Source organism: Perissodus microlepis, chromosome 5 (genome assembly GCF_051167445.1).
Source record: "Perissodus microlepis isolate ML-2025 ecotype Zambia chromosome 5, ASM5116744v1, whole genome shotgun sequence".
Classification (NCBI taxonomy): domain Eukaryota; kingdom Metazoa; phylum Chordata; class Actinopteri; order Cichliformes; family Cichlidae; genus Perissodus; species Perissodus microlepis.
The window spans coordinates 37,571,285-37,583,481 of record NC_140465.1 but is presented as its reverse complement, the minus strand read 5'-3'; the positions used below and the strand labels follow the sequence as shown (position 1 = coordinate 37,583,481).

The 12,197-nt window shown below is 46.0% G+C and overlaps 1 protein-coding gene across 1 annotated transcript in view; it reads left to right on the top strand.

Moving 5' to 3' along the window:
- The window catches only part of rnf123 (ring finger protein 123), a 119,069-nt gene that overhangs the window by 88,958 nt on the left and 17,914 nt on the right, over positions 1-12,197 (top strand). Inside the window, exon 38 of the mRNA XM_084929673.1 lies at positions 2,167-2,261. Coding sequence (XP_084785799.1) covers positions 2,167-2,261 — 95 coding nt within the window. The remainder of the gene's footprint in view (positions 1-2,166; positions 2,262-12,197) is intronic.

Genomic DNA, 12,197 nt, shown 5'->3' with positions numbered 1-12,197 from the left:
GCTCCGTCACACGCTGCTGCGTGTTGGGTGAAGCTTGGTTCCACCTTCGGGCCGTCACCTATGGTCCTCTCTGGGAGGGACTGACAGAACGGACCATAGGTGACCGGCAGGACGTCACAATCCACCAGGAGGAGATAACCTGCTCCTGTCGCTGCAAGGCAGCTCCACCTCAGAGCAGGAGAATGGGTGGATGCAGGTTAATGTGAGCAGCTTCAGCGTATGTTGGTGAAGAGACTGAGAGGAGAGCACATCCTCCACCGAGATCTTTTTTTGTCATTTTAAAAAGATCCGCATCAGCTCACAGATTCATCGGCTTCTCTGTCTCGCTCCACCTCGCACCATCTTTCATCACATCCAACCGCCGGCGTTCTCCTAATCTTACTGACGGCGTGCAGTCTTATGATCTGAGGTCTGTTGGAGCTAACTGTAAAGGGTCCTTCACACAACGGCTCCACCAATCAGCACGCTGAAGAAACAGGAACACAAACGTGTCCACGCTGCCAGAGTCACACAGCGAGGCGGCTCCTCGCAGGCAGCAGAGGCCTGTGATTGGACGGAGCTGCTTAAAGGCCCGCTCTGCGTCTGTCGTGTTCCAGGTGAAGGTTAGTTGGTTTATGGGAGATGATGTTTCTGATAAACCTCCAAACAGACCAGATCTGCAGGGCGCTGCCTGTGGATGCTGCAGACGGTCCATCTGTGTCTCAGGTTCTGGTGACGTCCTGCTGTGTCCTGCACACATCAGCTCTGCTGGTTGTAACGTTTCACTGAAGATCAACATGGCAGCCGTCCAAGCAGCCAGTCTCACAGCCTGCCCTCAGCTGAAAGAGGATCTGATTGCGGCGGGGGGGGACAAATCGAAGGCCATAAAGTGAGAGGGTGGGGTGGGGGGGTGAATAAATGGAGGGCAGGAGTTAAAGGAGAAGCTGTGCTCAGCATGTTCAGTCTGTGACTGCAAGCAGGAGTCACATCTGTGATGAACAGCTCAGAAATCAGAGTTTCAGTCTGGAGCACCAGCAATGTTTGTGGCTCCTCCTCGGAGCATGGAACAAACGCTGTGCTGATTCATGGAAGCCACAACGAGCCACTAAGTGCACTCGCGTCCATCTTTGCAGGGTAAGATGTGCCTGAAACTGTTGCCTATTAGCTTGTTAGTTGCAGGGGCGGGACATAGATAACCATTCAGGTGGAGAGAAGCTGATGATCTACCACCGATCTGTGACCCCGCCCTTACCTGAGGCCACAGACGACAGCAGAAACGAGGCGTGGGTTTAACAAATCGATTTTAGTCTGAATAACGGGATATCGATCGATTCACGTTTGATAAACGTTGTATTTAATTCGCTCTGACTTCCTGCACAGCTCCTGCTATGTTGATTCATGGTTTTTGATCGACTGCAGAATATTTTAAGGTTTTCTGCTTCATGTTTTTCTGTTGTGATGCTTACACCTCTGATGGATATGTACTGATAAATGATCAGAATTATAACATTTCTGGCTGCCCGAGGCAAAAATCGAATGGGGACGTTCTGAATCATAACTGAGTGAGTTGTATAAACCAGTGATGACACTCAGCAGAAACAAGCTTCGTCTGGACGATGGCTCGGCTCTCAGCGATCAGTGTCCCCGCAGCCGTTTCCTGCTTGGTGTTCATTAAACACACCGTGTGATTGGTTTGGTAGTTTGTTGGTAGGAGTTCTCTAAAAGTTCAGAGCGAGGCGGCTCAGAACGAAGTTCAGCAAAGTCATGTTTTCTCTGTGTTAGCTGGTTTAATAAGTGCTCAAACCCAGTGACAGATTCACCGCGGTGGTTACCAGCCAGGCTCTCGGCTTCAGGCTCTCGCTGCTGCTGTTGTTTCTGAGGTGATGGAGAGTAATGTCCCGCCCTCAGCGCAGACTTACAGGAAATACTTCAACTGTATCCTGCAAGTTTTGGAAGGATCCTTTGACACTGCGAGCTCAGGCAAAATCAGATATTAGTTTCATGTCTTCAATGATCTGCATCACACCTGTACAGGTCACCTCTATGTTTACAAACTAATGTAGAGCTTCTGGATCCTGTGACATCAGAGTTTAGTTTCCTGATGTTTTCACCACATCCAATCAGCTCTCCTTCCCTGCAGAGATCCTCAGATCAGCCCATGAACAGCCCTGTTTGTGTCCCCCACAGACACCGACTACATCAGTGAGGAGGAGAAGCACAGGGTGGAGCTGATGTTGGCCTTTCTCACCGAGGAGTCCAAGCAGGCTGCAGCCAGCACAGCTGTAAGTACACCTGCACCTGTCACACCTGTAAGCACACCAATGTAAAAAACATGGACGTGGCGATGTGACCCGTCGCTCACAGACCCGGTTATGGTTCTGCATAAACAGACTTCATGAGAGCCTCACACAGGCTCGGGTACCTGCTGTTACTGATATGTAACAGCAGCCATTAGGGCTGGGCCATATCATACCGTTCATAATGTTGGGCAACGATAAGAAAATGAAACATGGCAATAGAATTTGGGTAAAACGCGCATGCGCAGTGCCTTTGTTTTCATACGCACATGGCTGAAAAATCATGGCGGTGACGCAGAATGAGAAGAGCGAAAGCGGATCGTTGAATGAAACAGATGAACCAGAACTGGTTTGTAAAAATGCTGCAGCTTCAGTGGTGGAACTGGTTTAGCTTTCGTCCGTCAGATACACAACAAAGCACTATTTTTGGTAGCGCATGCTAGCGGGCGTCGTTATTACCGTGTTGTTTGGAAAATACGGCGCACTTAAAATCAATCCTTTGATTTTTCTGAAAGTCGACAGAGCCCCTTATAATCCCGTGAGCCTTATGTATGAACTCTGGTTGTGTTTACTGACCTGGAAACGATTTTATGGACACGGCGCTCGAAAATCTGTCAAATGTTTCAGGACGACTTTGCTAAGCTACGAAGCCGCACCGCTCGATGGATTGTGGGAGCATTACGGCTGTCGTAGGCGGAGCCTCGCGGAGTGATACGTACTGTGCTTCAACATAATGTTACCGTACTGTGTGTGTTTAACCTCTTTTTAAGTGTTGTGGATGTTATACATGGTTATGCTGAGGATATGTCGGCCAGTTTCCACTGGAAATGCCTTTTGGTTAAACTGTCAGACAGGAATTTGCACTGTTAAATTTTAATATAACTTTAATGCAGATAAACAACAGCTGCTTGTTTAAGTGAAAATACATAGATTTTTTTTTTTTTTGCACTAATAAAGTTGTGGAGTTGTAAAGTATTTTGTCTCGTGTCAATTATATCATCGGTTATACAGGGAGTGCAGAATTATTAGGCAAATGAGTATTTTGTCCACTTCATCCTCTGCATGCATGTTGTCTTACTCCAAGCTGTATAGGCTCGAAAGCCTACTACCAATTAAGCATATTAGGTGATGTGCATCTCTGTAATGAGAAGGGGTGTGGTCTAATGACATCAACACCCTATATCAGGTGTGCATAATTATTAGGCAACGTCCTTTCCTTTGGCAAAATGGGTCAAAAGAAGGACTTGACAGGCTCAGCAAAGTCAAAAATAGTGAGATATCTTGCAGAGGGATGCAGCAGTCTCAAAATTGCAAAGCTTCTGAAGCGTGATCATCGAACAATCAAGCGTTTCATTCAAAATAGTCAACAGGGTCGCAAGAAGCGTGTGGAAAAACCAAGGCGCAAAATAACTGCCCATGAACTGAGAAAAGTCAAGCGTGCAGCTGCCAAGATGCCACTTGCCACCAGTTTGGCCATATTTCAGAGCTGCAACATCACTGGAGTGCCCAAAAGCACAAGGTGTGCAATACTCAGAGACATGGCCAAGGTAAGAAAGGCTGAAAGACGACCACCACTGAACAAGACACACAAGCTGAAACGTCAAGACTGGGCCAAGAAATATCTCAAGACTGGTTTTTCTAAGGTTTTATGGACTGATGACATGAGAGTGAGTCTTGATGGGCCAGATGGATGGGCCCGTGGCTGGATTGGTAAAGGCAGAGAGCTCCAGTCCGACTCAGACGCCAGCAAGGTGGAGGTGGAGTACTGGTTTGGGCTGGTATCATCAAAGATGAGCTTGTGGGGCCTTTTCGGGTTGAGGATGGAGTCAAGCTCAACTCCCAGTCCTACTGCCAGTTTCTGGAAGACACCTTCTTCAAGCAGTGGTACAGGAAGAAGTCTGCATCCTTCAAGAAAAACATGATTTTCATGCAGGACAATGCTCCATCACACGCGTCCAAGTACTCCACAGCGTGGCTGGCAAGAAAGGGTATAAAAGAAGAAAAACTAATGACATGGCCTCCTTGTTCACCTGATCTGAACCCCATTGAGAACCTGTGGTCCATCAGCAAATGTGAGATTTACAAGGAGGGAAAACAGTACACCTCTCTGAACAGTGTCTGGGAGGCTGTGGTTGCTGCTGCACGCAATGTTGATGGTGAACAGATCAAAACACTGACAGAATCCATGGATGGCAGGCTTTTGAGTGTCCTTGCAAAGAAAGGTGGCTATATTGGTCGCTGATTTGTTTTTGTTTTGTTTTTGAATGTCAGAAATGTATATTTGTGAATGTGGAGATGTTATATTGGTTTCACTGGTAAAAATAAATAATTGAAATGGGTATATATTTGTTTTTTGTTAAGTTGCCTAATAATTATGCACAGTAATAGTCACCTGCACACACAGATATCCCCCTAAAATAGCTAAAACTAAAAACAAACTAAAAACTACTTCCAAAAACATTCAGCTTTGATATTAATGAGTTTTTTGGGTTCATTGAGAACATGGTTGTTGTTCAATAATAAAATTATTCCTCAAAAATACAACTTGCCTAATAATTCTGCACTCCCTGTATTGTTATCGCAAATTTTCAAACGTATATCGTGATAAATATTTTTGGTCATATCGCCCTGCTCTAGCAGCCCTATTATTGGTCACATGATTCATTAAAAATGCCCCAACACCGCACACACAGTGCAGTTCAGGTGAAGCTAGCAGACAGCTAGCAGCTACAGCCGCCTGGGTCACCATCCACCTGTCAGTCACAGAGGCCACGCCCCTAAAAAACTTTAAATTGGTGAGCTCTAAAAAGGATTTACTCGTTCAGGAAGTGAATTCTGTCCAATATGGAGCTGCTGACAGCGGCGACACCACGAAGCAGCTTCTTCTTCTTCTGTTGCTATTAAGGTGGAGTTCTGGCAAATGCACGGACTCGTCCTTTTATAGCGCCAAAGCACTTTCTGCTGCACCACCCACTCACAGAGCTTCCATCTATGCCTAAGTGCTGTCTCACACACACACACACACACACACAGATGGACATTGGGAGGAACTCGGGGTTCAGTGTCTGTGTTTATTGCTGCTGGTTCTGGGACGTGCACGCTCTGCATGTTTGCATAAAGCAGGCGCAGTAAACTGTTAGAAGCAGAGACGTTGTGTTTGAGACGTTGGTATTTATTTATAGCTGCTGAGACTCTTTAAACCTGCTGATGCTGATTGTGCGCTCACAGGAAAACGCCGCTGCCTGTGTGAGGACTAAAGTAAACCTGAACACAACAGAAGGACCTCGCTAATCAATATATAATTAGTCTGTAATTAATAAGTGATGAAGCTGACCTGACCATAGCAGATTAAAAAGTTAAAGTTTGGAAAAACGTGATTGTGAGAGAAAGCCATTTCCTGCGAGGTGTCTGTTCGTCCTGCTCGCCGTCTCCGCGGAGAAACCCGATCCTCGACTCTCCCCGTTGTCTCCACCGCAGAGCTCGGCCGGCTGAAGTGGAGGATTTATTATTGATAAAGCAGGAGAAGCGCTGCGTGTAAATCACTTTCCTGCAAAGTCATGCTCAGAGAACCGGAAATGAAATAAGAGCCAAAATATTATTAGAAGCTGGTAATGAAAGCACAGCGTTCAGTCAAAGACAGAGACACTGAGGACGTGAAAGATGGAAAAGAAAGCAGAGTTTAAGTGCCGCCTGAGGTGGATTTCCACAAACCCACTAATGGCTCTCTGCTCTCGTTCAGCTGCGAGTAGGAAATGACTTTTGCTAATGTGAAGTTATGCTGCTTGTTTGAAAGTGTTCCTCAGTCCAGACACGCCGACAAATGTTAAGTGGTTTCAAGCTGCAGCGTGTTTTTCACACAAAGCCTCGAAGTACACTCGTCTCCCAACAACACACACCTGAGAACGTCAGATGATATCTGATTACACACACACACACACACACACACACACACACCATTTACAAACCCAGCTCGGTCTGGCAGACGAGGCTAAACACTGTGTGAATATACAGCTGTGCCCAGATGTTTATATACACTCATCAGCATGAGCGTCGGACTTTAATTGCTCTGTTTCCAGGGTGAATGATTGTACAGCGACTTTAAAAAACAAGCTTGACATTGTTTGTATTTCCCTACGACGCTTTAATAAGCGGTGCTGAAGATGCTGCAGTCTTTCCACTGGACGAGGTCTGTTATGGGGAGTGATTACTGCTGAAAGGTCCTCTTTACGGCACAAAAAGGATTCGTTTGGCAGCATTCATCGGACTGACCGAAGTCCAAGGAACTCAGTGAAGATCTAAGAATCAAACCTGTAGGTTTACAGGAGCTGGGAACGTGTCGGCTCATCTGCAGAGACACGATCATCATTTCAAACAGCTGCACGTGAGTTTATCCAGACGTGCCGTCACATCGTAACCAGCTTCCTCGTGACGAGAGGAAATTGGTTAGGATGTTCAGGAACAATTGAGGAATAACCGAGACTCAAACCTGCCACGAAGCTTCCACGGTGAAGCCAGTTTTACATCTGAGAGAGCGCCGACCAAGAAAGAAGAAGCTGGACGAGCCAGAGGCAGAAGAGGCTCGGGGTGGTAAAGGGAGACTGTGAAAACTCTGACGCTCCCGTTTCAACAGCAGAGGGTCTCCGGGCAGACCATCGCCGTCTTCGTTGTGGAGCGAGGCTACAAACCGCTGCTGTGTTTGGTTTCTATGTGCCCGCATCATTTCCTGTTAAACTCACAGGTCACGCTCGAGCCAGACACGAAGAAGTAACCGAAGCATTTTACACCAAATGTTTCTGAGGAATTCGAGATGTAAGCGCTTCACCCAGAAAAACCTTTTCAAGATTTATGTAACCACAACTTTGTATGATCGTTTAAACATTTATCAGGAGAACTACGAGTTCTTCTATTTTTAAAGGCAGTCTTTGCAGGCGCAGGATGTTTGAAGCATCTTATTCTGGGAACAGTGGGAGCGAGGCAGGTGTGGTCCCAGTTATTCTCTGAGGACCAGACTAAACGCATGAACACGATCACAGAAAAGCTTCGATCGAAAGTTGCTTATGTGATCTGCAAACAGTTCCCACGTCTGTGACGCAGCCTCTCGGTTTATCAGCACGAGCACGCTCTGTACAGGTACGGCCGCTGGGTCTCCGCCTCCTTCTGTTGGGGCGGGGCTACTTTCCACTATAAACACGCCCCTTTCACACAGTGGCGCTTTCTTCAAAAACACTGTTTGCTGTCTGATCACAGCTCACTGAGGCCTGTTGTCATTCGCCGCCACACTGAGAAGCACCAAAACAGAAAAATCATGTTGTAGCACCCAGGCTTCCTCGTAGACCCCAAACCAGGTGTGGAGGTGAGTTCTGACTCTGGTAGTTTTTCATTTATTGTGTTGTTTGTGGAAACTTAATATTCTCATTTAGATTTCTTCAAACTCATTTCTCTCTGTTTTGCATAAGAAGACTTTTTTCTTTGTGCAGGTTTTACGGAGGTGTTTCAAAGCTTTGGACATTTTCAGTCCTCGAGTGCCGTTTCAAGCCAAAGTGTGTTAGACCCGTGTTAACTGGACAGCTGGGCTCTCTGCCACCTTGTCCTGCCTTCCTCTATTCACGCACCGCTCTCTCAGATGGCCCCGCCCCTCCCTGAGCCTGGGTCTGTGAGCGCTTTTTCCTTCGCCTAAGTGCTTGCTCGTACGCAGTCATCTGATTGTTGGGGTTTCTCTGTTGGGTCTTTATAATATAAAGCACTTTGAGGCGACTGTGATTTGGCGCTAGATAAATAAAACTGTGTAGAATTGACCGTTGCAGTTTTTCCTGCGCGCTGTGTAATCCTGCAGGAATTTATTACCATCACAGAGCTTATCGAGCAGGATTACCCAGGTGCAGGGAGGGCGGGCCTGTCACTGCACCACCTGTGCAACCTCCTCACAAAGAGTTACGTCTGTGGAATATGGTGCTTATCTCCGTGGCAATGCAGGTAGTTATTAGGTCAAAGGTCAAACCTTCATGGATGATCGTTTTTCTGTGACTTTCAGTCTGGAGTGTGGAGCCTGTAAAACAGGAAACGAGCGAAGCACCAGTCAGCGGTTTTGCTTTCGGCGCCGGCTTCCTGACACTTTGAAGCGTCTGCAGCAGATTCATCAGAGCACGTCTGGAGTTTTTACTTCACCTCAGAATAAGTGGAAAATCAGTCGCTGAGACAGGACATTATTCTCATTATTACGACACGCTGCGTGAGATAAAACATGGTTTGGTCTGAGTGGACCTGAGTTTCCACAGAGAGGTGGGTTGGCACACGGCTGCTGGCTCTCTGATACTCGCACCTAAGTCTTTGCAGCTGGAAGCAGCGATCGTTCTTCTCTTCTCGCGCGTCTTTAATGGCAGTGGAAACTTTGCCACGTGTCATAATGGATGCTGACTTTCCAGGTTTCAGAAAGCCACGGTCGCAGAGACGGGCCTGACCCCAGCACAGCCCTGCAGACGCCACTTTCAGCTGCCCGTGTGAGATTAAATCATCAGGCTGTTTGAAAAGCTGTCAGGGCGGTTAGCTGCTGCTGTCCATCGATCGTTAAAGCTCACACACGCACACACACACGCACACACACACACGCACACACGCACACACACACACACTCTGTCTGCTTTCTCTGTGTTTGCTGATGTTTGCCAGGACAGCACACAGGATGTCAGGGCAACCAGCTCCATAGAGATGGGTGTTAAAGCTCCAGTGATTATCCTCTGGATGGAGGCTGTGCGTGTGTGTGTGTGCGTGTGTGTGTTAAATCTGCAGTGTTTTACAGCTGAGGGCTGCTCAGCTTTGGACTTGATGTTCCGCCTGGTCGGTTTTGTCGTCACAGCGTGATTATGGTGTTTGATGTTCGTCTGTGAGAGGTCGTCACCCTGAACTGTGACTCACACGTAAAAAACACTGAAGAGTAAAATAAGCCAGTGAGTAAAAACCAGAGTGGAACGTGTTCAGTTTGAATCTTGACCAGTTTGATCAGGTTGGTCAGGACTAGGGATGGGTATCGTTTAGGTTTTATCCGATACCAGTACCAAACCAGTACTTTTGAAACGGTGCTCGAACCAGTGCTTAAAGAATGGAGAACACACACCAAAAACCTCTCATGTTCAGCTGTTTTCCACTTTTTCTTTGGTCATTTTAGCCTTTTTGTCCAGGGTGAAGGGAGCATCTGCCATCAAACAAGAAGACAGCCGCATGTAACTACGACGGTGTTTGCTAGTTCACCTTACATGCATTAATGTAATAACGTGGTTAGCCTACTCAACGTAAATTACATGAACAACATTAAGCTACTCACGCAGAGAAGAACGGCTGCTGCTGCATCATCATCCTCATCATTTCTGCTACACTGGCAGGGCTAGGGGCCAGGACTCTCCTCTTCGGGTTTTTGGGGGATGTTGCTAACAGGGGCGGGTTTTGATGATCGATTTATCGATTAAAATCGATTCTGGCTTGGATAACGTGATATCGATTCATTAAAATCCTGAATCGATTTTTTAATATTAATTTATTTTGCCCGAAACGCCAGAATCTCAGGTTAAACCTCACAAAATTCCAAGAACCACCAAACAGCTAAAACAGTAAATGAGAGCAGGAACACGGATTCTGCACAAAGACGTAAACACAAAGCGCGGACCCGCCGACGCATCAGAATCAGTGAGATGTCGCCTTTCTCACCCGACGGCACGGACACGGTCGGGGCTGAAAGCCGACAGCTCGCTGATTCTGATATGTCGGCGGGTCCGCGCTTTTTCACGTCCTTTTTGTGCTGATTCTGAAGCTGTTAGTTTGATCTCTCTCCAAACAATATTGACCGAACCAGCAGCAAAAGAAGATCCAAACTACGCTTCACATAAACATCGTCATGGATTCACTCTGACTTTTGCTGTTTTGCTTCCACCAGGATAAAATCACACTTCATGCACAGCTCTCTCTCTCTCTCTCTTCAACAATCTCTCTCTCTCTCTCTCTTGCTCTCTCTCTCTCTCTCTTCAACAACAGTTTCCCGTCTAAAAATCTGTTTTCTGCATTATTCGCTTGCTTGTTACGCACAAGTCTACCATTATTTACAGGCTGTCGGCCGCTGTTTTTTTTCCTTTTACTTACTTCTGAAAAGAAAACCTAATTTCTGCCGTTCGACAGGCTTCTGAACAAATGTAAACTTTTTAAAATTATGCAAAACGCTCAGCTGTGTCTCTACTAAAACCGCTGTAACTTCAGAGGTAATCTTCATAAGTTGATTAATGATTTTCTTTCGTTTTTGATCTACTGCAGAATATTTGTATAAAATCCAGGCCAGGAAAACCACCTTCATGTTTTTCTGTGTTTTATCTTCAGCTACTTTGACACAAACGCCTCTGCTGTGATGCTCACACCTTTGAGTCTGGAAAGTGTCGGCTTCCTTTTTATAGATACAAAAATATGTAAATGTACTGATCTGAATGATAATATTTCTGACTGTCTGAGGCAAAATTTCCCAGATTTAAATCGAATCGTGGATCGAATTGATTCAGGACCTTGTGAATCGGAATCGAATCGATTCTAGAAATCAGTGACGATACCCAGCCCTAGTTGCTAACTCCGGGTCCGATAACAGGCACCACACCCGCAGTAGATGTGCTCGGTGTGAGGTCTCGCAGCAAGCTATCAAATACGGCGCATTTCTCGGCTTTTAAAAAAAACGCTATGCGTCACCAGGTGTTTCATCAGATTCGAGGTGTTACCTCCTTTGACAGTATCACAGTATCAGCTTAAAGCACTTGTTGCAGGCTGCTGAGTTTGCATCTTTTGCTGTGAAGTACAGCCAGACTTTGACCGCCTTGGGCATTTTTAATCTGTAGCTCTGCTCTAAAAGAACGTACGTACCTGGACCCGCCTACTATCCTTGCAAAGGTAAAATGATTGGCTAGAATCCAAAGTGTATCACAGCTCAGGGGAAATAAAGCACCGAAATGTGCGCTGCTTTTCGGTCTGGTTACTACCGTTTATGTCAGAACTGGTGCCATCATGGCACCGGATACTGGTACCCATCCCTAGTCAGGACCAGTTTCCACCTGACTGTGAGTCACATGATTGTATTACATTATTGTTTTCTGACTTTTGAAAGGCTGATGCTGACAAATGCAACCAGTGACGCCCTAAAGAAAGCAAATAACAGTAAAACTAAGTTATATTTGACGGTTTGTAGCCTTTCATGGTGTGATGCTAACTATAACGTTATATCGTACGTATACAAACGTAAAGGAAACAAGCGAACAGCCGGGCTAACTAAAGCTAAACTGCAGGGAAACCAAACTCGTCTCCAGTTTAGAGGAACCGTGTTTTCTCTGTGTTGTGTTAAAGTGTTGGATGTTGCAGTTTTAACACCAAAGGGTTTCAGAACCTTCAACAGGTCGTGTATTACAGTGCACTGCTCAAAAGCACCACCAGAGGGCAGCCAGGTGAACGATGAGCGACATGAACCAACAGTGTTTATGGTGCTTTCTTCATCCTTCTGTATTTATGACCAAGTTATCTTCAAACAGTGAATAATGAGACACTTTGGGAAAAACTTTGATGGTTTCAGGACTACATCATGTTGTTTATGTACAGCAGAGCTGCACTGAGTACTTTTAGCAGGACCTCTGTAACGGAGTAGTTTGTAGTGCAGTACTTCAGTTTGACTAAAGGAGGTGAAAATAAGCTAAAATCTTCTTGTGGTTTCTGTGTTTTCACCGACTCCAGACGAGCCTTCATCGTGACTCCGTCTGTGACGATCGCCTCCTTTCAAAGTAAAATAAGACTTTAAACAGTAAGTCTGTGTCTGTACTTGAGCTTTGTAGGAAACTTTATTTAAAAATGTTGATGATCAGTACATTATAATTTAACAAAGACTAACAACGACACATCCTGGTGTTTGTG